This window comes from Gallus gallus, chromosome 6, assembly GCF_016699485.2.
Source record: "Gallus gallus isolate bGalGal1 chromosome 6, bGalGal1.mat.broiler.GRCg7b, whole genome shotgun sequence".
Classification (NCBI taxonomy): Eukaryota; Metazoa; Chordata; class Aves; order Galliformes; family Phasianidae; genus Gallus; species Gallus gallus.
In genome coordinates, this window is record NC_052537.1 from 33021155 (window position 1) to 33047522 (window position 26368).

Genomic DNA, 26368 nt, shown 5'->3' on the forward strand with positions numbered 1-26368 from the left:
GCACAGTAGTCAGTGTATGTTCATGGCTATTCTTGAATTACATACTTGAAAGTTCACCAATACTGAGATGGATCTGCGAATGCTACCCTGCAGCTCGTCAGCAAGTTCTGCTCCTTCAGCCAAGTACATCACCTTTGTTTCTCACTGTTATTTTCCTCATTGTTGCTCACAGTAGCAAATGCTTTCCTGGCACAGGACTTGGCTTTCACTGCTACCTCCTTTACACCTGGTCGGTTTTCTGGTTTTATTTATGAACTCCTCAGTGGACAATCCCTGTATTTCTTTTGGTTTTAATATATTAAAATTTAGTAATCCTGGGTTCCTCCAGCGTCCCGCTGCATGGCTTATGGCAACTATGACTAGAGCTGGTTTGACACCGTTAACAAAGTGGGTTTGTGTGCACTTAGAGACTCGCTTGCTTCCTTGCTCAGCAACTTCACCTCTTTATAATGGTCGGTGGCTTTATTTAGTGTTTGCCACCTTCAGGCTGCTTGTTGCGCTGCTGAAGGATGGCAGAGCGGTTCACAGAGCTCCCTGTCTGCCGTAGGGTGTGAAGACAGCAGTGTGGCTGTCAGCAAAGTCCCAGGCGCGGCTCTGAAGCAGCAGCTGTTCAGCTCTGCTTTCCCCACTGCTCGGCTCCCAGCTCAGAGTTGCAGCGCGCTGCTCCACGTTGCCCATGCAGATCTCAGCCGTGGTGCTGCTCTTCCCTTTCTCCTTCCAGGCATCGTCTTTGCATCCTCTGCTGCCGTCTGCACTGCTGCTGCTCACCGCCCATCAGCAGAGGTAACACTGAACGCTAGGATGCTTCCTTTTGTCTTTAACCAGCACCCCTTAATCTCTACTGTCGCGCAGCTGGCAGCGCTGCATTTGGAAGCTGCCCGCCTCCATGTGCACCCACTCCTGGTTTGGTTGGAGTGGGAGGTGGGTGCTGGGTGGGGAGCTGCAGCGTCAGCCTGCTTGCAGGGGAGGCTCTTCCATCCCTCCACAATGCAACTGAAAGCCAAGGGAAGAATCCCAGAGGTGGTTTGTTTTTAATGCACTTCCAAACCTTAACGTCAATGCCACGTTCTCCTCACCGAGTGCCCCCTCAGTGTAACTAAGCTGGGTGCCGTGTGCTCCCTCGCTGTGCCGCAGCGGGCAGTGGTGTGCCGGGACGGTGCAGTGAGCTCCGACCTCCCAGAAGTTATAGAAATTTTATCACTTTTTATTGAAAACTGCACTGAACGCTAAATGTCCACCTTTACAATAAACAAATACAGTAACGGTAACACACTAAAACAAAACATACTGCTGATAGCCATTGGTTTCTTCTTCTGTTGGGGACAGCTTAAGATTTCTTTGTCACAGAAACAGGAATGTACCCATACAAAGGCTCAAAGAGGCCATCGTTTTAAAAACAAAAAGGCGATGATTCACAAAAGACTATGAGGATAACATGTAACTAGTTGATACAAACCTAATAGGCTTTGTTAAAATCAGTCACATCTAATAACACGTTCTGAAGTGTTCTTGTATAAAATATCACGTGAAGAAAAGAAGACTTTTATCAATGTCTAAAAAAGTGGGGTTTGTTCATAGACAGTCTGACAAGTTACCATAAAAAGTGTTTCCTGAGACATAAGGAAATGCAACATTATTCTTGAACCCTTTCCAGCCCAAGACTTTTCCACTTGATAAAATAGCTGCAGATTTAAAACTGAGAAAATATATTTGAGTACAAATAGTGTGTGAAACGTAATACTTTCTTCTTTCTTTTTCATTTTTTTTTTCTTTTTTTCTTTTTTTTCTTTTTTTTTCTTGCATCACTGCAGGGCGCGGATGTGTGCGCAGCTGCCTCACTGAGAGCTGGGCAGGGAGGAGTGCTGCTTTGTTCTTCTGCCCTCCCAGCCCCGTGCCCCCAGCCTTGCAGGAGCTCTGCTGGCACACATCGGCCCCGGGAGGCTGCACAAAGGATGTCATTGGTTTTTCTTCCGCTGCTGAGCCAGTGCTGGTGCCTCCTTCTGTCAGAGGGAACCAGAGCAAGGAAAGGGCTGAAGCCACGGCGTGGTTTCCTCTTCCATTTCTACGTTAACTCGGTAAGGATTGCTTAATGCAATTGTTTGGAAACGGGTGCGGACACCCTGTTCTTCCCAAGGAATGGAGGGGAAAAGAAATCTTATTTTTATTCATGTGATTGATGCACAGATGAAGGAAACTTAACACACAAGAACAGAAGTCGATCATTTCGATCCTTAACGTATCACATCTCGGTGAGCAGGTGCCTTCTTCAGGGCTTCTCCCCAGTCTTGGCTGCTATCACCGCATCGGTAACACCGGAACATCGACGATGCATCTGTCCAAAAATCAACGTTACAAATTTCGTATCAAATTCATTTGTAGTTCTCTTTTTTTTTTTTTTTTTCCAATGTCTCTTGGTCCCAAGTTTATTGAAGGATTTTGTTGTTTTAAATTATCTGCTATTGCTCGTTGGGATGTTCCCTGTTGTCGCCGTGTTTCGTGGGCTGGTTCGGAGACGGAGCTTGGGAAGGATGTGCCACCGTGGGGAGGTTGTGAGTCACAGGGATGCCCCCGGGCATGATGCCCTCCATGGCTGCTGGTATTCCTCCTGGTGCCACGCTGACCATCCCGGGCGGGTACCTGGAGTAAGGAAGAGAGGCAGCCACTGTCACCTCACCTGGGGACCCAACCGTGGGGGAAATGGGAGCAAGGGCGACTCGTCGCTGCTGTAGGCCCAGTGCATAGGCTTAAAGCAGGGATGAGTGAGCAAAGATGTTTTTTTTCAGCTGTAAAAATCCTCAAACACCTGCGAGAGCTGCGATGGCAGTCACTAGTGCCATTAATTACCGTGGTATTCTATATGAAATTATATTATTCTAAACCAGCACTGTATGGTTGTCCTGAATTTGACACAGTCGGTGTGAGTACCAGAGCGGTGAACTCATGAGCTGCTGTAATACCTCTGTGGTTTAACTGCCTGAGGAAACAAACTGCTGCTTATCAGCTGGAGGAGCAGAGAACACCAGGTGTAACCATGTGTCGTGGCCCCATGCACCCTCCCTTCTTGCCCAACATTGCTCCTCTGTTCTTGAAGCTGGGCACACTCCTGCTGGTGCACCTATTGTAGACTCACAGAATGGCCTGGGTTGAAAAGGACCGCAATGCTCACCCAGTTCCAACCCCCTGCTATGTGCAGGGTCACCAACCAGCAGCCCAGGCTGCCCAGAGCCACATCCAGCCTGGCCTTGAATGCCTGCAGGGATGGGGCATCCACAGCCTCCTTGGGCAACCTGTTCAGTGCGTCACCACCCTCTGGGGGAAAAACTTCCTCCTCATATCCAACCTAAACCTCCCCTGTCTCAGTTTAAAACCAATCCCCGTCTGCTGGCTCTGCTGTTTATTTCCCTGCTCTTTTTTAGGACAGGCCTTTTTCCTGCAGTTCTAGGAAGCTCTACACTGCCCTTTGCTGGGTGATTCTGTATCGCTGACAGACAGCTCTGCACCCACGGGACTGTGTGCAGCTCTTAGGTATGCCTCTGTGGCTTTGGCCCCGTACCTTGACACTGGCTGTTAACCACAAGAAAGCCTTCCTCTTTTGCCAAGACCAATTTCTTGTAGAATTTGGTAAGCAATCATCCTGCATGCTCTGACATCCCAAGTATCTCTTGTAAAAACACACAAACAAAAACATCTTTTTCCTTATATCTGAACAATATCTTCCCGTCTAGTTTGAAGCCACTTCCCCTCTCTCTACCTTGGTAGATGCTGCTATGGGGTCTGTCCCCTTCTTTCTTACTCATATAAGCAGAGAAAGCACTTGAAAACTGGAGCTGCATTAGTCCAGCTCCTTTTCTTACAGCTGAGCGAGCCATATGCATTCCAAGAAAGGACACTGAGTTTGAGAAAGGAGAAGCTGGGTGGAGATGCTCTGCCTGCTGCCAGGAGGAGAGATTCTTACTGTGGAGCTTAGCAGGGCCTGGTGGGACACAACACTTTGCAGGGCTGCAGGTTAAGGAGGATTCTTTCACCACCTGCGGATGGTTTGGCCTCAATTTTTTGCTGGTCAGAGCGTGCAGGGCCAGGGCACACACACTGCTCAGGGCCTTGCCCTCACAGCTCTGCTAGGGATGGGCTCCTACCTGCCTTTTCCCTACAGCACAGCACGATGCTGGTGTGTGGAGCCTCCCACAGTCAAGCAGCAAGTGATCTGACCTTAGGGATTTTGATGGAAATCATCAGGACACCGGAATTTAGCCCTGTATTTGGACTCCTTAGTTTGTGAGCAGGCCCAGGCTTGCGGCCTGTGCAAATCTAACACAAACAGAGCAGATCTGCAGTCCCTTTTTCAGCGTGTAAGCTTTGTCCTGCTTGTTGGTGGGGTGGGGAGCCCTTTTGGGCACTTTTGGGGCTGCCCTACGTGTGAGTGCTGACCCACCAGCAGCAGCGTTAGACAACGTGCCTGCAATCCCCCCACGGCACCTCTGCAGGGCAAGCCCTGCCTGTGACCGTCCTTTCCTCCGGCTTACCTGTATGTGGCACCATTGAGCTCTGGATGGATCGCTTGCTGATCTATTACTGACCACGGAGCTGTTGTGACAAAGAATTCCTTGTTCACGCAGTTCCTTAGGCTTTCTGGGATGCGCCCTGGAGTCGGTATTAAAGGTAAGTATGTGTCAGGCACACTGTTGCTTTATTACCGTATAATCAAGCTACAAGTATTCCTTTTCCCCCTACTTGTTAGTGGGAAGGGGGAGAAATCAGGGCCCCAGAAAATCAACTGAGTGTCCCAAGGTCACGGTTGGAGACCCCTCCTGTGCTGCCTTCAGAGTAGCTGCTCCCTTCAGCCCCATTTCAAAGCACAGGACAGCCCAGAGTGAAGCTTTGCCATCAGCTGAAGGACAAGGGTAAGTTTTAGGACAGGAGAACCACCCATCTGCTGGAGCATCATCTTGGAGCAAGCTCCGACCCGGCACCATTTGGACATGCTCTTTCATGTCCCTTCCATCCCAATCATCCTCGGATTCTAACACGTCTGAATGACAGAAGAGTAAAGTTTTGTTTCTCAGGTCTCTCACTGGGAGGAAAATTAGGGTTAGAACCCCCCCCTGTGTGCAGCTGGATGAGGCCAAGGAAAGCCACAGCCCAGGGCCCTGCAGAAGGGCTGTACCTGTGATGGCGCGCCGGATTTCGGTAGCAGCAGCTTCTCTCATCTCCAGCGACGCCTGCTCGCTGTACCAGGCCGTGTGCGGCGTGCAGATTAAATTAGGAGCATCTTTCAGTGGGCCTTGAGCAAAACTGGGCGCAGGGGAGGGGAAAAAAAGAAATCAGCCACCGTTTAAAAAGAGAACGAAAGGTGTTCAGAATGGCAAAGGGCTCCTGGGCTGCCCTCGGTGTCTGCTGGGGCCGCTGGGCTCCCTGCAGGTGTGTGTGTGGCGCTGAGGAAGGGACTGCACGGGGCTTTACCTGAAGGGTTCCGACTCGTGCACGTCGAGCGCAGCCCCTCGTATCCGACCCTCCTTCAGGGCTTGAGTTAAGGCCTTCTCATCCACCAGCCCACCGCGCGCCGTGTTCACCAGGAACGCTCCCTGCCTCATCTGGGGGCAGTGGGGAGAGATAAGAGAGCTGGGTGTGAGAGGGCCTCCTACAGCTGGCCCGACACTGGCTGGCCTGGGCTTTGGGTGCTGACCAGAGGGCACTCGCCTCGGCTGCTCTTGAGGCAATTACCTGCTTAATCGTGAAGTCGTTGATGAGGTGGTGGTTGTGTTCGTTAAGGTTGCAGTGCAACGAGACGCAGTCGCTCTGATAGAGCAGGTCCTGGAGCGTGTACACCCGCTGGACTCCCAGGGACCGCTCTATGCCATCCTGCAGGTACGGGTCGTAGAATATGACGTTGAAGCCGAACGCCTTGGCTCGGACCGCAACCGCCTGCGCCGTGCGACCTGCGTGAGGGAGGAGAGTTAAAGCAAGCAGCCACAGCTGCCTGGTGTGCACACTGTGTGCCTCTGTGTGTCAGCATCAGCTCTCGGCAAGTGGGTGTCCAAGCTCTGTCCCATCTATTGCTACGGGTGAACCGAAGACAGACACTGTTTTACACTGGGCAGAAGGGCTCAGAAAGAGGGAGGTGACGCAGCTGTGTGTCAAGGCAGCACAGCCAGCTCTGGCCACTCTGAGGGCACTGCTGGGTTTTGTGAGCACTCCCCCAGGGACTCAAGCGAGGCTTGCAAAGTACAGCTCCTTCTCCAAAGTATCAGCATAAAAGATTCTATGGCTATGTCCAGGAGCTTATGGACAGGAGAGAAGCGGTGTTCTAGATGGGGAGATAGAGACAGGACAGGGGGGAATGGCTTTAAACAAAAAAGGGGAAATGCTGTACTGAGGGTGGTGAGGCTGCAGCGCTGCTGCCCAGAGCTGTGGCTGCCCCATCCGTGGAGGTGCCCGAGGCCGGGATGGATGGAGCCCCACACAGCCTGCTCTGGTGGGTGGTGACCCTGACTGTGACAGAGGTTGGAACCGGATGGGCTTTAAGGTCTCTTCCAAACCCAACCATTCTGTGGTTTGATGATTGTACGTCACACCAACCTCGTGGGACACAGCCCCACCCCCACCCCAGCAGTTCTGGTGGTACAAACTCTCCTTTTAGCTCATCCTGCAGCGCTGAGTCTCCCTCCCTGCGCCCTCTGCCCGCGTACCGAAGCCGATGAGGCCGAGCGTCTCGCCCCGGATACGTGCAGCACCAGAGGCCACCTCCCGGATCTGCTCCACGCTCTGCACCCGCGTGCCCTCCCGCAGCGCCTGGTAGAGCCACGTGTTCCGCCGGTAGAGGTTGAGGACGTGGCAGACGGTGGAGTCAGCCGTCTCCTCCACGGCGGCCGAGGGGATGTTGCAGACGGCGATCCCTGCGGGAGGACACGGCTCAGGGGCAGCCACGCACAGCCCCAAACGAAGGCGGTCTGGGGACAGCGCTGTGCCAGGAGCTGCTCAGCTTGGACAAAGAGTCCTTCCAAAAGCACAGCACGCCTGGGCTCGGCATGCACCAGGGTGTGCTGAAAAGCAAACAAGTTCCCTGCACGACGAGCGCTGTCCTTGGCCCCCACGCACCAATTCCCAAGCAGCCACCATTGGTGAAGTGAGGGGCAGGAGGCAGTTGGAGCAACACAAAGAGATGCAGAGTTTAGGAGCAGCAGCCTCACATCTGCAAAGGCACCACGACTCGTACTGCTTGGGGTCCCCTCTCAGCTCTCCCCTGGTGTGAGAACGAGTGCCAATTCCAAGTGCGAAAGCTACGCAGGAATAACTCCAGGAGGAAATGTTTATTTTGTAAGAGCAAGTCCTATTCTTGTTTAGTTTCATCTACCTTCAAAGCAAATTAATGCACGCTGGCACCAGCCACTCCTTCTCCACAATAAGACTGCTCAGCCATTAAGCCACGTAGGGCACAACCACCCACCTCTTCTTGCACTGGAGCAGAACAACGTGCTCTGCATTGCATGGCAGCTCCAGGTACAGCAAGACCTTTGGGTCGCCCAGGATGTGCCACCACAGTGCAGCTGCTCCAAGCTGGACCCTGCTTTGGGTTCCCAAGGTTACATGTGAGTTTGTGCAATGGCGGCACGGTGCTGCAGGAAGGCTCGGGGTGACCATCACCACCCCAAAGTGTGCTCCCCGTGGTGCTGAGGCTTTTTTGGGTGCTGCTTTTGGGGGCCCAGCCATGCTGGCACAGCTCTCCCTGCCCAGTACCGCAGCTGCCCCACGCACAGATCCCCATAACAGAGCTTTTGTTCCTTTGTCACAAAGGGGTCATTTTAAACTGTGCCTCCCTGCTCAGAGCTGCGGGTATTAAGTTAACCGAGAATGTCTCCCTGGCCATTACCCTGTTAAAGCTCTGATCCAGCAAAGCATGTAAGAGGGTGCTTAATTTCACGTCTATTCAGCATAGCAGTTAAGCACATGCTTATATCCCACTGGCTTCAACGCAATTTAAACACACAATTTGAGATGAATGTGTATCTAAATGCTTTACTGTACTGGGCCTTGGAGTGGAAACCATGAAAAAGCAGGAGATAAAGAGAGAATAACATTCCAAAAATCCCCTTCTGCTTTAAGGGCCACTGACTCAGTCAAAAAATGAGAATATTTTGGGCACCTTCTGGGCCCCCTGCTAACCCCCCTGCCTCCAGGAGAATGCTCTTCTGCTCTAAGACCTTTTTTCCTCCCTGTTTGCAAGCCCTGCGCTGACCTGGGGAAACCTGACCAGCCCTACAAGGGGTGAAACCACTCCGACTCAAGCTCCCAGCACCTTCTGCCTCTCATCCTGCCCCAGGCAGCAACGGCTGGTCCCACAGCCAGCCCTGCGGCGTTCATCCCTGTCTGATGGGCTCCTGCCCTCTTGGGTGCCTTCCCACCCGCCGCAGTGGTAGTTACACCTGTTGGGGGTGTTTTTCCATCCCATCACCCCAGCAGGCGCTGTGTGCAGACAATGGACACTGTGCTGCCTGCACGGTTTAAGAACTACCTTATGGAAAGCAATACCAATTAAACTTTACGCTACATTTGTGGGTAGTCATTACATTTTCTACTCTAAACCACATCATTTGGCCACCCAATTTGCTAAGTATAAAAAGAAGGATTATGCTGCAGTATCCCATTATTTTATTCGTTATGTTTTTCGTTTCTTGATGTTCAGAGCCTCAGAACGTCGTTATAATGGATAATAACAATAAGAGTTAAAAACACGAAGAAACCATTAAACTGAGAAGATGCTGCTCTCCTCTAGAAAAAAAATAATTCACTATACTGAGAATTGCTTTTTAGGAATGCCTATTTGAAACTCTCTTATCGCAATTATCCTTGCAGAATGGCTCACGTGGAGCAGCTGTTATCCCTAACTTCCCCAGAGATAGCCCTGAACGCCAGCAAGGCCTCGGTGAGAGCCTGAGTCCTTGGATCAGGTGGCCCACAATGGCTGTCACAGCTGCTGAGATCACCGACACAATGGTGTGCTCCCAGGCTGGGGTGTGCAGCTCGCCAGAGGCCCCTGTGACCCCTGTGACACGTGGTGGCCCAGCAGTGCAGCCGGCCATGTAGAAGCTGAACCGAGCCCCTGTGCGAGGCACTGCCTGGACTGCCCCTCAGCTCACATGCTCCCATGGGGAGCAGAGATCCCCCGTGCTGATTTTAAGGACTCAGAGGGACATTGGGGGGAGCTGAAGTGCAGGACTGAGACCTACCGAGCTCCCCCGCTGCTTTGATGTCGATGTTGTCGTAGCCGCTGCCTATTCGAACAATGACCCGCAAGGCCTTGAACTTCTCCAGGTCTTCTCGAGTCAGCGTGATGGTGTGGTACATCATCGCCCCAACAGCTTCGTTTAATACCTGCAACAGAGCACAAGGATGTCAGGAGCTGCCAGGACACTCAGAGGGAACACCTGCAGCTCCCGAGAGCCACTGGCCTCTGGGATGCAGACAATTACACGGGGAACTGCCCAGCTTTACCACCAACCTGTTGGCTGATCTGCCACGGTGCCACCAAACCCAACCCACCTGCAGTGCCCCACCGAAACCGCAGCCATCCCCATGGAACCAGGGCATGAACTGCATGGACACTCAAAGATCTATCAGCTCCTCCTCTTCCAAGCAAGGGTAATTCTTCTTTTAAGAAGCAATTAGGTTCTACAGCTGCGTCTGCTGGTTTTGAAGACAACCATGTGCCACTCCATGACCTTTTATGTGCTGGGTGGGCGGTACCTGTCACACTGCTCACCGTTCCAGGAGTACCTGAGACCATCTGTGTGAGGCTGTATGCCCACGTAAGGCTGTACTCCATCCTTCAATGGAGATTCAAACCCTCACTGGTGCTCCCCTTAAGCCACCTTAGTGCTCTGGGAACCCAAGCCCCGAATTCTGCAAGACCTGCTCATTAATCAATGGACACCTCATAAAAAGCCCTTCCCCTGCACTTTATATTTGAACGTTTGGGGTTCTTTGCAGTTCTCTTTCCCAGACCCTGGATGTGATTTCAGACATCTGCCCACAGCCTCCCGGCTCCGTGCTGGTGGCAGCGAGCTGCCATGTGCTGGGCATGGAGTGCTGTGTGTTACTGCAGGCTCAATGGAAGGGAGAAACCTTCATAATATTGATGTTCAAAAGCTGATGCTAAGAGATAAGGTGACTTTTTGTTCCAAAATAACATCTGGCTTTTGAAACGGCCTCGCTGAATTTTCATCGGCAGCGACTTCTGCTGATGCTATCTGGGCCAACTCGCAGCGGAGCTCTGAACAAATCTTCTTGAGGACTGGGAAGGAATGAGAGCATCTCTGCCTCTCTCCGCACGCCCCACAGCCACCGCTCCGTTACCTTCTCGTGGATCTCCTGAGTTGATTGTGCATCACAGAACGCCACGGTCGCCAAGTCCTTCAGAATGGGCATCTCCACCGTGCAGTCCCTGCCATCCAGCAGTGCCACCAGGGGCCGGGGGTGCATGGGGCCGTTCATGATCTGAGGACGGATACCTGCAAGCAGAAGGAGCACAAACCCTTACAGCCGTGGCAACAACTCTGCCCAAGCATTCCTGTGGAGTGGAGAGCACACAGTGTGAAGGACATGAAACCAATGCAGACTCTGTTCTGCTGTGGGGACACACACGCACACACACACACACACACACACACCAGTGCCACCCTTGTGCCCATGGCTGTTTCTTTGGGCATGGCCACATCCAGCTGTGTGCTGCTCTGGGCTCATTTTCCAATCGCAGGCTCTCCAAGGTGAGGTTAGGAAACGAGTGATAATCAGCAAGGGCTGCAGGAAGCCCCAGTGCTTCCATCCTATTAGCTGCTCAGCCCGGGATTAACTGGTTCATTTCTGGACATCGGTGATGGTTGTTTGGGCTGTTCTACTGGGGGAATTCAGTGCCACCATTTCTCTATCGACAACCACGTCTTGTAGCTGCTCCTTTAGAAGCCAGAGGGCTTTAATTAGCTACAGAGGGGTGAAGGTTTGGTTTGGGGCTGGGGTTTCTGTGCAGAACAAATGCTATTGTGTGCCAGCATCAGCCAGGAGCAGGGGCCGCTTTGCAGGGAATCACAGCACCCTCCTGCCAGGAAAATGACAATGAGGGGAGGAAACTCACAAAGAAGAGCAACACAGTGCTTCTTCTTCTTCTTTTTTTTTTTTTAAAGGGAAAATGAAATGTGCCTGTTTGTCCGGACTGCTGTCAAGCAGGGTGTGAGCCTGGGACACCATAGCGATGCCATAGGAGCAGCACCAGTGGGACCCGTGTGGCCACGCAGCCATCAATGTGGGGAGCAGCACATTCCCTCTCCTTGGGGAAAAGCAAAGCCAAAAGTGAACCCAGCCAGCACAGCTGACCCACAACGTCCAGCACAACGTTATACACGAGTGTTTTTAGAGCTCTCCATCACAGCACACCGGGAGGAATGTGCACCGTTTGCACGCGCATCCTCCAGATGGAAGTGTGGCTGTGTCAGTAGGCGGGGTATGGGGCCAAGATGATGTGGATAACCAAAAGGAGCTTGCCATAAGCAGATAAGTGAGAATAAAAACATGCACGGAGCACAGAAGGCTTACACAAGCCTGAAGGGAAGCACTGTACCCAGCTAGATTCTTTTCTCTGTTTAACAAGCAAGTGAATTATAACACTGCCCTAACGCACAGTGCAGAATAGTATCTCCGAGATGAGGAGCATCACCTCCCACCTCACCCTGCAGGCACTGCACACCAAAAAGGGATCGCGGTGCACAGAGGGGTGCTGTGTGTGTAACACCCCGGGCCCATCCGTGCACGGCTGTCCGTCCAGCTGCCGGCACAGCACTGCAGGGAACGACACTTCCTCACGCAGCACACTTGTTCCGCACACGCCTGCCTCGTTAAGGACAGCCGTGCCCTGGATCGGAAAGCCAGCAGCCAGCTGGGCCATCGGGTGCCTGGCAGCACTGCCCGCTGCGGGGGGTTGGAACAAGACGAGCCTTTAGGTCCCTCCCAACCCACGCCGTCACATGACTCCACCACCCCACGGTTAACACCGCGGTGAACCCCCAGCCTCTCGGTGCGCATCCCGCGCCCAGCTCCTGCCTCCCACCGCTGCCGGCCGCAGCCCCGCGCCATCCGCCGGGCGCTGCTGGCATCGCTCGGTGCGCAGCTCTACCGAGGAAGAGAGAGAGGAGGAAGGCTTTGCGGACAAGGGAGAGGAAAGGGAAAAGAAGCAGCCGGGTTTCGCAGCCACGCTCACGACTCCAAGTCCAGCCGGCTCGCTTGTTGCACGCAGCCCGGCGCATAAAGTGCTTTTGTTCCATCTGGAAGGCACAAAGCCCGCTTGTCCTCTGCGCCGCTCCTCCCCTCTGCCACCCACTTGTATCCGATCCCAGCGGCACCCCTGCCAGGAGAATTAGGGAGCGCTCCCGCTCAATGGCAGCCTTTGTGCGGCCGCCAGACGGCGGGTGCTATCGCACAGAAACAAAAGCCGGAGCCATTTGCCTAATTCTTGTTAATCTCGGCTCCCTGCGCCACGCAGCATTCAGCATAACAAATAAAAGGGAAGAAGCGAGCGTTAAACATCTTCACTTGCAGTACATCAAAGTGCATCGAGAAGCCAGCCCGACTATCGGCCGCATTGCTCATTCACAACTGAGCGGCCACAGCTTCACAGTCAACTACACACTTTATTAAACAAACAGAAAAGAAACAGGAAATTTCCCCTTGCCTGGAAAATGTTGCCTCCACATTCTTCTTCTTATTAAAAACCACACATGGCGGTGGAGGAGGAGGGAGGGAGGAGGAGGGGGGACCCACACACGACAAAATACTACCGCCGCTTTGCAGGGCGCAGCCTCTCCTTTCCTCTACGAGGGGGTATCTTCAAACAGGCGGTCCCGCGGCCCACAGCTGCACCATCTCAAGACAAACGTCTCTTTGAACACGGAGGGAAAAGAAAAGCCTTTTGTCCCGAGCCTCGGAAGAATGGTCTGCGATTGCCAGAGGAGTTACAGCCACCTCTGCGCGGCTCCCAACTCTTCAGAGCGCTCCCTCCAGACTTTGCCGAAGCTTTTAACTAATCGGAGTTCTTTCCCAGCCCTTGAATAAAATCATGTGAGTGCCAGCCAAAAAATCTTATGCTATGCACACTAAAGGGTTTGTATATGTCACAGTTTCTTTTTCCCCCTTCCACTCCCCTCCTCCTATTGACTTGACTTGCACAGACGTCTTTCTTTCTTTTCCAGTTGTCTCCAATGGATTTAATCTGTGCCATGCTGCGCTTTATGTTTGTTTTGTTTTCTTTGGGTTTTTTTTCTTTCCCCCCAAAGCTTAAAAATGAAACATGCCTTTCCACATGGAGCGCATTGAGCAAGGCTCCACGAACAAACCGACTTGCTTTTGCGGCAGCAAGAAGAGCAGCACAAAGCAGTGGGGAAGGCAAGGCCGTGCTGCCAGAGCACCCACAAACCAAGGGATAATTCTGCACGTGTCCACCCGCTGGTTGGCAGCCAACAGCAGGGCTCACCCCACAGATCCTCCCCGAGGTGCCCACCTCCTGCTCCTGCCCCGTGTGCTGGGATTGGGGAGGACCTGGAAGCAGCCCCACAGTGTCACTGTTGCAGCCCATGCCCCTCAGCTCGCATCATAGAACAGCCTGGGTTGAAAAGGACCACAATGCTCATCCAGTTCCAACCCCCTGCTATGTGCAGGGTCACCAACCAGCAGACCAGGCTGCCCAGAGCCACATCCAGCCTGGCCTTGAATGCCTCCAGGGATGGGGCATCCACAGCCTCCTTGGGCAACCTGTTCAGTGTGTCACCACTGCCCACTTAGACCAGTTGGATGTTCTCCTCCCAGCTGCCATCACCACTGCTCGGCCACAAACTGCTCTTGTCCAAGAAACAGGAAAGAAAATCTGCATCCAGCTCCTGGGCTAGCACTGGGCTGCATCTTGCCACTGGCCCTTCCCAGGGCTGCAAGTGGCAAAAGGTTATGCCTGGAGGGATCCAAATGGCCTCTGCGTGCTCCCTTGGATCCTGCAAGGTGATTCATGGGCACGGGAGCCAAAAGCAGAACAGACACTGGTGAGTGTGCTGGTGGCACTGGCTAATAGCTTCACCTGGGCCAAACACAGAAGATTACAATCACAGAATCATGGAATCATTAAGGCTGGAAAAGACCTCTAGGATCAATAAGCCCAACCCCAGCCCACCCCCACCGTGCCCACTGCCCATGTCCCTCAGTGCCACATCCCCACGGCTCTGAACACCTCCGGGGATGGTGATCCCACCACTCATTGGGCAGCTGTGCCACTGCCTCACTGCTCTGAGAAATTTCTCCTAATATCCAACTGGGATTTCCCTTAGTGCAACTTGTGGCCATCGTCTCTTGTCCTAGAAGAGCGCACAGCTGTTTCTCCATTGAAATGCATGGAAACGCTCCTGCTGGTTTCAAGAGCATCACCCTCCATGACACACATCCACACAGCTCTGAGGGCTAAAGTGAGCCTCAAACTCACAGGAAGGAGGGCAAGCAACTGCCCTGCCCAGGAGCTCTCCATCTCACTGAACCTCTCAAGAGAGTTCATAAATGCTTCCCACGATGAATGCATGCATGAAAATGAAATAAGATGCAGCCTTTATCTTGCAGTCAGGGGGAGAGAGAAGGTATTTACTGTTATTCCCAATTGTAAATACACTGGAGGCACTTGGTGCTGTAAGGACAGAAGCCAGTACAGAAAGTGACATCAAACAGCTCCCTTATAAACAAGCACGGTGGTGTTTAGTGTGTTTCAGTGAGAGGAGAAGGGCAGGGTCCCTGCAGCAGGAGGCCCTGTGCCAGCTGCCAGCCCTGGCCCCAAAACTTGCTCCTCAGACAGCACTCAGGGCTGCCTTTAAGAAAGTATTTTGAAGAATTCATAGGAAATTCCCATTTAAAACAATATCCTTATGAGCTGATACGAACGCCAGGACTGCAAGCCACATCCGAATGACAGAAACGACCATAAATTAAACACTCAGTCACAATATGGGGGATTTTATATTTGCAGTATTTCACCATTTTACAGCTCGAATTCCTGTAGGTGTACACACCACAAGCACCTACACCACTGAGCTCCATGTGTGCCCCATTACAGCACAGACACACGCAGCACACTGCTGAAGGCCCCTGGGGCAGTAATGCAGAGCCGGCAGCCTCAAGTGGCACAGGAGGAGTGCACCCCACAGTACATCCTCCTGGGTCCTCCCTGCCCTCCTCATCCAGTTCTCTTTCCCCTTCTATCCAAATGGAAACCAATGGCATCAGGACAAAGCAAAGAGGTTTCCCTGCAATGCAAGCAGGAAGGTGTTCCAGCATCCCCACTGCAACACAGAGCCATGGAGTGCTTGCTGGAAGAGCCCCAGGATTTGCCATCTAGGTCACAGAATCACAGAATGGCCCGGGTTGGAAGGGACCTCAAGGATCATGAAGCTGCAACCCCCCTGCTGCAGGCAGGGCCACCAACCTCCATATCTAATACTAGACCAGGCTGCCTAGGGCCCCATCCAGCCTGGCCTTGAACACCTCCAGGGACAGGGCATCCACAACCCTCTCTGGATGGGAGCCTCTCCAGACCCTCAGTCACCCTGAGGGATCTGAAGGCTTTAGAGATGATCTGGAAGATGGAAAAATGGAGGCTGAGATCAGCCTGGCCAAGGGCACAGCAGCCCTGGTGTAGGCAAATCCAGCACTGCCACCCCAGCCTGGTCCCATGTCTTATTGCTCCCCTGTATTGTTGTGCAGGGGAAGAGAGTGGGGTACGAAACAACTCCATGTGCCAATTCCCCAAACTCTGGGGAAGCCCATCTGCCTGCTGCCTGCAGCAATACGGGGTGTCTTCCTCTTGAAACGAAGACTGCCTCCTTAGCAAGCATCGTGGTACAGAAAATAGCACAGCCTGGCCATTTTGGGAAAAGGCAGCCGTTCTAATTATATCATCACGGAGAGAGAGAGAGAAAAACAACTCAGGGTTTTCATTTACACGGTCTGACAGCGTGCGGGATGCAAAGCTGGTGTTATGCAGAGGGGGAAGTGACAGCCGTATGGCTGGGGCCAGAAATTCCCCTCCACTGAAAGAAACGCCATCCATCACACACAGCCCCCGGCCTCAGCTTTTGGGAAGCGGAGGGGCTCGAGCTGACAGCGTGTGTGCCATATGCACCTTCTAAACCTGTGTTTGCACACTGGTCATGAGCAGAAAACAAAGAAAACGCCACATTGTGATGCAGCTGTTGGAATTAAATTATGCTGACATTAGGCCTTTTAATTATGCTGGACAGAAAGTGCTACAAATCTTTTAATGAAGATGTACACCAGGGTTTCTGTATGCTGCTTAGCTTTGTGGCTCGCATTCCTGAGATCCACCAGAGGTTTCCTGCAGACCCCCCAGAGCAGGAGGGCAGGGATGGAGTTAGCAGAGCTCTGGGCCTGGGACAGAAGCAAGGCAGAGGTTGGCACTTGTTGGCTCACAGCTTCGCAGTGCGGTGATGCCCCTGGTGCACAGACAAGTGGGTTGGGGAGACAGCACTGCTCTGCTGGGAGGAACCTGTGCAGGGATGCGAAGCCGAGCGGTGCCATTTGGGGTGACGCACACAAGCGGTGCCCTGGGCTGTGCTGGAGCTGGCCGGCTACCAAAGGGAAAAGGGCTGTGAGCTCACTTCAAAACCCATAGGTCCTGCCAAGGCCTCGTCCCCTGCAAGGCCTACTAAAATAGCTCCTGGGCATCGGCCAGGCGCGCCAGCCAAGCCTGCAGTCTGCTGGGTGACCCTACTGCAAGGTCATCCCTTCTGCAGACCGACAGCTGTCACTGTGTGACCCACGCAGTGCTCCTGCCAAGAGTGCTGCACCCTCCGCTGCTTCCTCCCTTCCCAACACCATTCCCAGTCCCATCTCTGAACTCAGATCCCCATCTCTACAGGAGACATCAACCGGCATAACCCCCCAATGGAGCAGGGGGTGAACCAGCACTGTGCTTCCATCATTTCTGCAGCTCCTGGTTTTGTCTTCCTGCTTCCTTGCTTCAACTTGCACTCCCTCCCTGTCCCACAGCCCCTCTGCTCTCCCATTGGTCTCTGAAGAATCTGGGAACAATTCTGCTCGGCACAAAAGGATGGCAAAATGCACAGGCACAAAGCAGGGAATAACTGCAGGAGGTACTGAATACCTGCAAATCCCACCAATTTCCCTAAGATAAACACACACACTTCCTCACAGCATGGCATCACAGCTAAATGAGAAAAAAAAAAACCTAAATACCAACATGAAGGAACTTAACTACAACTCACGTGCTATTAAAGTCAATACTTCTACAACTAATTCTTTACAAGGGTATCTTTGCATTTTAGGAACTCAGGCATGCGTTGGGTTCCTGTTGACATGTGAAATAGCCTGGAACCATTACAGTTTGCTCAGAGCACCCTGAAGATGCAGAAGGGCACAAGAACGTGTCCGTACACTTGCAGCCCACCCAGGTGCACAAGAGTGCACACTTCTGGGACTATACATGGAACCTTCAACTCCATGTGCACAGATGCTGGGTTCTAAGTAGTGAGCTGCAAGCCAGAAACATCTTTCGCCATTCAGGGCTGTTGAATCTTCCTTAAAATCTTCAAATCAAATGGTGAGATATTTTTTTGCGAGCTGCTTTTGAATTCCTTGCTCTCAAATATCCATTAAACCTTTCAAAACTTGAACCAATTTTATTTTTCATGTAATGCGCAACCAGAGAGATCTGAAGAAAAGCATACGGTCCCAAAAGCACAAATGTTTTCCTAACTGTACAAATTGCTCTCATGAAAGATATTATCTCTCCCTGCAAACCCTGCTTAGCTTCAGTCTTCCTGGCTGAAAACCAATAAGGTCTGGGGGCTGCACGCAGTGGGACATCCATCACAGCCCCTACCCATCTATACATCACCACCCCAACAGCCCTGAGGCCCAAACCCAAAGCTTTTCCAAAGGAAATTCTAGCAATCCAAGGCTGTGCATTTAACTTTTCCAAGACGAACCCAGTAAATGATGACACACTGAACAGGTTGCCCAAGGAGGCTGTGGATGCCCCATCCCTGCAGGCATTCAAGGCCAGGCTGGATGTGGCTCTGGGCAGCCTGGTCTGCTGGTTGGCGACCCTGCACATAGCAGGGGGTTGGAACTGGATGAGCACTGTGGTCCTTTTCAACCCAGGCCATTCTATGATTCTATAAATACCATCACTGCCTTTGACACCTGAAGCAGCTCCTCACCCTGAGACGCAGCTTTGCTTTCCAATGGCTTCACTGCATGAGCAACTGGATACCCAGCCACCCTTATTGATCAACAGTGTTTGAATATCACGATTCAGGATAGAGGAAAAAATTATCTTAAGGGAGAATTATGCGAAGTAGGGTAACCTAGAAGAATCTTTGCTGACCTGCTGTGTCTCTGAGCAGAAGAACACACGCTTCCAGTCTTTCATAATAAGCCAAAAAGGACCGCTGGTGGAGCAAGCAAAACCATCCACAAACACAAGCCAACCTTTTCTCCTTGTGAGCAGGAGCTGCCCAAGGGATAACCACACCATCATGCTGCATTCATACAGCACATCTCATCTTCATTAATCCGGATAACACACTGGCAAAGCCTTATTTTCCAACTCCAAGACTGTGGAGCTGCTCCTGTGGTCCCGCAGGTCGCTGCCCACCTCTCCCCTCCATCACAGAGGTTTCTGGCCATGGCCCAAGGCTCCCTAGGTGGAGAACCAAGCCCTTCCCTCACCAACACCAAAGGGAACTTCAGCAAGGCCACAGAAACCAGAGAAACCACAGATGGGGATGATGGAGTAAAGCACCCAAGCTAGGATCTGTATTTTCTCTGTTTGAAATGAGCTGAAGTTCTGACCAATAACCTTCACATGTAAGGTGTCTCATTCTGTGTGCACGCAGAGGATCACTGCACTGCAACTCTCATGGCTGCCAGGAGGCATTTCTTACAGCCATTCTCCGAAGGAAGTTAAAAAACCCAAAGCTGTACCAAAACTGTCTGCTCTCCAAACAACGTCAAGCTATAATGGGCTGAAAATGTCTCTGTTTTTATGCCTTCCCAGCATCACAGAAAAGAAAGTCAATGCTGTTGTAGGTAAGCACAGGCTGTATATTTATCTAATACGGATACTGAGGATGGTGAAAATATTTCAAAGTTGCTTGCAGTTATAAAACCATAAATCACACTGAACGGTATCACTGTCGTAAGCCATTTTCTTTTAACAGCTCTCTATACTTTACTGCTTCAATAAAACCCATCACCTACCCACCCAAGAGCTGTAGCTACATATCCTACCCATACTCTCAATTAAAACACAAAACCTAGATGATTTTTCATTGCAAAGTCATGACACAAACCCACCAGAAGATTGAGGTACAGCAAAATGAACCAACCAGATCTCAGCTCTTCCTTAGGAGTGAGATAGGAGAAAGGGAAGCAAGCGTTTGTTCGTGCACTTCATTCCAGCAGACAGATTAGTTGGCGCCTGGACTAGATGATCTTAGAGGTCTTTTCTAACTTCAATGATTCTATGATTCGAAACGAACTGCTGCAATAGTGATCATACATGGTGCTGGTGTCCTGTGCATCCCAAAGCCCCTCTACACTAACAGACCCCAATGTGGCACCTCCCCCCTGGCTGTAAGCAGGAGGAGCATATCCCTTTTTCTCCATATCCCTTTTTCTGCAGTCATGTTACTCTCAGCAAGTTCTACTGCACCTCTCCCTGGTTAAAAACCCAATGAATGGATCATCTTCCTTGATGATCACCTGTCATCTTCCACATGCCCACCCATCTTCCTGATAGAGGGCTCCTTCAGAAGGGAAAAGGAAGGGGATTCTTTTGCAGAAGCCTGTTACAAGTTGTATTCTATGATCCATGATCTCACTCAAGTTGCTCACAGCAGAGAGTGACCTGCAAGAGCACACAGACCTGCCACAGGATCTGCAGTCATTTCCCGAGGTCTCTGAAGCACAGGGTTTTGCCAGTCCTTAGGAGAAGCAGGCCTTGAAATCAATGCATTGAAGCACATCCCTCTCAATGCCTCATTCAAGGACTACCCAACTGACACTGATGGCTTTCAAGGTAATTTTTTTTTTTTTGGCATTTCTTGTAATGCCAGGGTCACGATTCTTGAAGGACTCCTCTCTAAGCTCCATTAAGTGAGCACAATGGACCTTCTGCACCCAAGGCAGTCATGCTTCTGTGCTCTGCAGCACACACAGGTGCAACGGTCAGCAGCACATCTCACCCTCCTCTGCCTCCTTACTGCTGGAAGGAGCCGGTGGGGATGCGTGCAACCTGTGCTGGGTGCAGAGCACGCAGCAGGACTCCTCCCTGCCATGCACTTACATGCAAGTACCCAGCCAGCTCCAGACCACTCTGCTGTTCGTGCCCTTATCAGGCACATGAACAAAAACCCAGTCGTGACTTCCTTGTGATTCACATGAGAAGTGCCTGGAGTCAATGGCTTCAGTGTGGAAATCATTCAAACCAGCTGTGGTGAGTGAAAAGAATCCATTCTTCATTCCTGCAACCAGGCTTGCTAGAAAGTAGGGAGCAAATGTTCCACCCAGAATAGTTTTGGTCTGAGCACAAGAGAAGCTATTGGCAACATCAACGCTGAAAGAAAGAATGTCTTAGCATCACACTCAGATGCCTTGCAAATGTATTTCCTATCTTCTATCCCCAGTGGTATTTCTTTCTGCTTCTAATGGACAAGATACTGTAACCGGCCCTGGCAGATCGTTCCAAGTCCTTACAGCAGAGAGCTGCTTTCCATATGGGACAGATGTGGGATGGAAAGAGAACTTACGGGGTCACAGAGCCAGCAATGCCCAAGAAGACACCTCCCATCCTGTTCATGCAGCTTTGAGCTAAGGGCAATGCCCAGCAACACAAGATAACAACTGTGATTAAAAACAGGTTGCATGTACAGTGTCATAATGCGAAGGAAATGAGAACCCAGCCCGGGTTCTCCGCTGCCCTGTCACACTGGGTGTCACTGCTCGGTGCTGGCTGCCTCCCCATCTCCCTTCCATTGGTCAGGACGAGCATTTCCCAAATCACAACAGCTAGCAGCAGCAGCCCTCCGCCTCCTCTCACTCGCTGCAGCTTTCCCTGACAGCATGATGACTTTTAAATCCTTCCAGGCTCAAAGCCCAGTAAGCAGTAAAGCCCAGCATAAAGTGATATTTATTTCTCGTAACTATTTTTCTCGTGTAAGAATGCAACAGAAAAATAACCCCTACAGTATTTGTCATAGCCAGAGGTATCGGATTTGGAGCCCGGGTTCCAACCTTCCCTCAGCTGCGGGGACCTGAACAAAATCTTTTGGGGAAGGGGAGGCATTGGTATGGACAAAGAGCTCCATGGAACAGCCACAATGGCTGCGCAGTGCTTTGGTTAATTACCAAGTTGGCTGCGTTCGTAAGGAGGAGGAAAACAACGCCGCTGAAATCGAGGCAGAGAACAAGGAAAGAACAGCAGCACATGAAGCTATGGAGGAAACAGAAATGGCTCAGTCAGCCCCACTGCCTCTCCAAAACCATGTGTAGTTACTGGTGCATCACTGTGGCTGCAGCGCTGTGCCACCAGGTCTGGGAACCACAGGGGAATGTGCAACCTGTGCAGCGAGCTCCTTGGCTGCAGCAGGCAAACAGCATATTGATCTCTCCCCTCAGCACAAGGCTCTGGCCAAGGAGAAACATCAGTCATGGACTGCTTCCAGGAGTGGGACTGAGATGCTCTTAATGTAATTGAACATGAAGCTGAGGCCTCTGAGGGCTGTGCAGGCTCCTTGCCGGGATGGGCTGCTACCTGGTGTGGCTGAGCAATGCGTTCTGCTTCACAGCAGCTGCCAGCAGGAACGGGATCGCAGGTGGTAGGTGGGAAGGAGGCTGTAAGCACAGCTGCAGTCTGCAGGCTGGTGAGAGCACAGAGATGGTGGCAGGGCAAGCTGGGCTTGCTGAGAGCAGCTCCGAGAAAACCATCCCAAAGGACATGATGAGATGAGAAAGAACCACCTAAATTGGACATGGAGAGGCTGAGCCCCATGGAGGGCCTCTGACCCAAGGAGTTCCAGGGTCCCAAACACTTCTGCAAAGGGAGTAGAGCCATCAAACCCACGGACCTACAAAACTAGCTTAGATAGTCATAGAATGGTTTGAATTGCAAGGGAACTTTAAAGGCCATCTGGTCCAACCCCCTGCAATGCACAGAGACACCCAAAGCTCCATCAGGTGCTCAGAGCCCATCCCCTGACCTTGGGTGTCTGCAGGGATGGGCACTATCACCTCTCTGGGCAGCCTGTGCCAGTGCCTCACCACCCTTATTGGATATAGGAAAAAAGCTGTGTACAATCTAGATCTTTCCTCTATTAAGTTTGAAACCATCTCCCCTTGTCCTAATAGGACCATAGAATCATTTGAGTTGGAAAGGACCTTTACAGATCATCTGGTCCAACTCCCCAGCCGGGACAGCTAGCAGCAAAGCGCAGTTAGACCCAGGGCAGCAAAGCACAGGTTACACACTCTGTTCACGATATGAAGTCAAAATCCCAGAGCCACGGATCAATTTGCTAAAGATCTACTTTCTAGTTATAGGTTTTCCAAATCCCACCTGCAGATCCTTGCTCAGAGCCCGAAGCCGCAGGACTCACCAAACACTGCCCTGCTGTATGCCCTGCTGCAGCACAGAGGGCTTTGGATGGACTCAAGTCAGAGAGATTCTGAAACTATTAAGGCCAGAAGCTGAAAGCAAACAAAGCACATTACTACATGAATCTGGGAGGAGGAGCTTGCAAAAAATTCAAATCACAAACATTTTGTGAATGTTACCAGCAGTGCTGCTTGCAAGCATGGAATAGCTTCTTAGAAACTGTCTATCTTTAGGGTTCTGCCTGTCCAGCTGCAGTATTTTGGTTGGCTTGCTGTTGCTAATTCCAGTATTTGCCCCTTTCTTCTGCTCTCTTGCCTTCTACCAGCCTTGCTGTGCTCGCAGCCAGCTGCCCAGCACCGCCTGGTATGTACTCATTGGTCAGTGCCTTGGCTAGATGCCTTACGAACAGATTAAGCAAACAAACAGGCAAGAGGCATATTAACACCGTGAGCCTAATATTTTCCCAGAGTGGGAGTAAAGGAAATTGGAGATCCCCCAGGAAAGTGTCCCGGAGTGCAGCGAGTGGCCAAATTCCACCCGTTGGAGGGGCATCATGGGAGGGAATTAAGCACTCCTGGCATCTGGTGCAGGCAACCCATGGCCGAACCACAAATGAGCGCAAGCAAGGAAGAGATTGCATTGCAAACTGCTTATCTTCTGGAGGCCAGCTGCTGCTCCGGAGCCTGAGGCCTCTGGGAGGAGCAGGAGAGGCTTTTCGGAAGGAGTTACAGCAGCGCTCTTCCTTACTGGCATCCAACACCTCTTCCTTCCCGCAGCAAAAGCCGCCTGCAGTCCGCCCCCAGGGAGAGCCATGGAGTATCCCCCTGGCTCTCACTGAAGTGCTCTTCCCAAACTGTAGCTGGTTGTGCAACACAGAGCCGTGCAACAACCTCCCATAGCGCCGAGCCTTGCAGCAGCCCATGTTGTCCCTCCAGTCCTTCTGTGAGATCTGCCTCCCGCATGGCTCTGCTGATCCACTCGCCTTCTCGGTGGCTGCCAGATCCCAGGCCTCCTCCCCCGCTGATCCTGCCCTGCTCAGCTGCCTGCATGCCATACACAGGTGTGGACCCAACTGGTTGGGCTGACTGCCCAGCACCGCTGCTCCTAAGGACACCAATTCACTGCACCGGGAGAGGAGGGGACTTCCCTTTGCATTCACCAGGACAAAGCTCATCTACTGACATGGAACGACTGCCAAGAGTGAAAAAGCAAGACAGTCCAACAGATCTCTGGATTTATCTCATTCACAGCTGCACGTCCTTTAGAAGATGCTTTTTAGTTCACAAGGCACCTGCCTGTGACCCTGAGCACCACCTTCCCTGACCGATACCTCTGTCTGCAGTCTGGAATTTTCTGATATTGAGCCACCAGAAATTCACTACCCCCACAAACTCTTGTCATGCCAATATTGTATAATTGCCACTTCTCTTTCTCCTCTGCAGCTGATATCATGGTTTGTGTAGCCAGTAGCTCCTCACAACCAACCCGCTCTGGTTGACTGTAGCCCAGAGAAGCACAGAACAGAACCATTGGATCACTGAAGTTGGAAAAGACCTCTAAGATCACCCAGTCAAACCACCCGCCCACCACCAACACCGCCCACTAAACTATGTCTCTCAGTGCCACATCTACACGTTTCCTCAGCACCTCCAGGGACAGCAACGTGTTGTCATTCATCTTAAAATTAACCCAAAATATAGCCAGGCTCATATGCCAGTTTTGATGTCTTTTGCCACTTCAAGGCATCTTCTTCAGAGCCCTCCATCACAAAGCCAGCTCTGCCCTTCCCCCAGGACTCACCCCTCCTTCTCCAAGCAACAGCCACTGCTCTTGCCATGGAGCAGCCAAGCAAGCTCTTTCTGGGTCTCCTGACCCACAGGTCTTGCACATCTGCTGCTGTCACAGCACGTGCCACGTCCTGCCTCTACAGCACGTCCCATCTCCCTTTGTCATAAAATCTTAGTCATGGAGATCACAGCTGGAAAAGACCTCTAAAATCTCCAAGCCCAGCCCACCCACCCCCATCATGCCCACTTCCCTCAGTGCCACATTCCCACAGTTCTGGAACACCTCCAGGGACGGTGACCCCAGCACTCCCTGGGCAGCTGTGCCAATGCATTACCACTCCTTCTGAGTAGCCTGTAGACCTGGGTGCAATTCCCACTCACCTTCCAGCTCTCCATACCCTCTTAGGTTTCCACGCTGATGTTCCACCCTGGGCTCAGCTGAGTAAAACTTTAAGTCTCAATTTTTGCTCTTTGCACAGCCACCTCTCCCCTATGACCAGTGAAGCAGGTATGGCAACCCAGCCATTTGTAACAGTTAAAAAGCCACAACAGTTTACCCATGAATATTTTTGTACAGCTCTCTCCAGAGCAGCACACAGTGGGCCGATATCTATGAATCATTTTCACCTTCTGAGTTATGTTTTCTTCCTCAAGAGCACTGCAATGAGCTCAACAGGCTTATCATTCATTAACAGGAGCAGAGTCTGACACATCTGAGTTTTAGGGGGAGTAAACCAGAAACAGGGTAAGTAGCCTAATAGCAAGAACAGGAATTTCACATGAAACTGAAATGTCAGAAGCAAAGAAGGAAGCACTCTACTGCATGCACAACCAAACCACTTCTCAATGGCAAGCATCCAGACCAGAACAATAGCTGCTAACACACAGCCAGCACTGCATGTCCCAGTCAAGCTGACCACACAGAACCAACTGAAAGGTGGACAGCCAACACCCATGCACAACACTACCAACACTGCTATATTTAAAAGCAATCTGAGCTTTAATAATTCAAGAGCATTTAATTGGCTGCTGGTAGGAAAGGTGGAATATTTTTTTCCATAGCACAACCTGGATGGATCCAGTATCTGTGTAAGGCACACCCCGACCTGCACAGCCCAGGCATGGGGCCAAGGGGGGGATGTGGCAGGACATGGGGCTGTGGCATTGCAGGAGTGTTCCTAGTGCTAATAGACCAACTCCTTCATGAACAGAGGAAAAACAGCACTTCATGAAATATTGATACGCATTTGGAAATTTGACAATTATCTCCAGAGCTCCTTGGTAAAACCTGAAAGCAAATAAATAGCAAACATTTCCTGTACTCATTAAAATACTGAAAAACAGAGAAAGAAACCTACTCATTATCCATTTGACAAATATAACCTATTATTTTTAATAATGCACAGGCATTCAAGGCATGAAATTTACAGCTCCTCTTGCTTAAAGAAACCATTGCTTTTGTAGATCTAATTTTAAGAAATGAAATAAAAGTAAGTTATGTGGAGCTGATTGCTTCTGCAGGAGAGGGTAAAATCTTTCTTCTGCTGCAATGAATGGCAAAACCGCCGTTTATTCAGATGGAGGTACAGCCTCACTCACTGCTCCCTTTTGGAAACTGCTTTTCCAGAAAGAGAGTCTCAAAAATTAGAAATATTCATTTCTTTGGCTCTTCTCATGCAAGCTTCAAAACCAGAAACCTGGATTTAAGAAAGTAAAACGCAGCACGTGGGGCTGCTAATGCATGAGCTCCATGGCTGTAAGGAAGAACAGCAAGTACAGAAGACTTCTCCTTGCTGGATAAAGACGAGCTGACAGCACACAACAGGCTGCTCAGCACCACTGTGATCCACTAATGATAGTGCAGCAATCCATGGCT

General features: G+C 51.3%; 1 protein-coding gene across 15 annotated transcripts in view; it reads right to left on the reverse strand.

The window, feature by feature from the left end:
* Window positions 1-1183: 1183 nt before the first annotated feature.
* CTBP2 (C-terminal binding protein 2) overlaps window positions 1184-26368 on the reverse strand; it is a 251733-nt gene continuing 226548 nt past the window's right edge. For 10 of the 15 annotated variants that reach the window (XM_040702806.2, XM_046943168.1, XM_046943163.1 and 7 more), the window contains 8 exons: window positions 10351-10505; window positions 9225-9369; window positions 6687-6893; window positions 5722-5936; window positions 5461-5591; window positions 5165-5292; window positions 4524-4641; window positions 1184-2637 (listed from right to left, as the gene is read on the reverse strand). In XM_040702806.2, coding sequence (XP_040558740.1) covers window positions 2457-2637; window positions 4524-4641; window positions 5165-5292; window positions 5461-5591; window positions 5722-5936; window positions 6687-6893; window positions 9225-9369; window positions 10351-10505 — 1280 coding nt within the window. In that variant the 3' untranslated portion in view covers window positions 1184-2456. Of the gene's footprint in view, window positions 2638-4523; window positions 4642-5164; window positions 5293-5460; window positions 5592-5721; window positions 5937-6686; window positions 6894-9224; window positions 9370-10350; window positions 10506-12244; window positions 12355-12715; window positions 16864-22666; window positions 22798-22884; window positions 23707-26368 lie in introns of those variants that run through there. The other 5 variants (XM_046943169.1, XM_046943170.1, XM_046943171.1 and 2 more) reach the window with 5 other exon arrangements.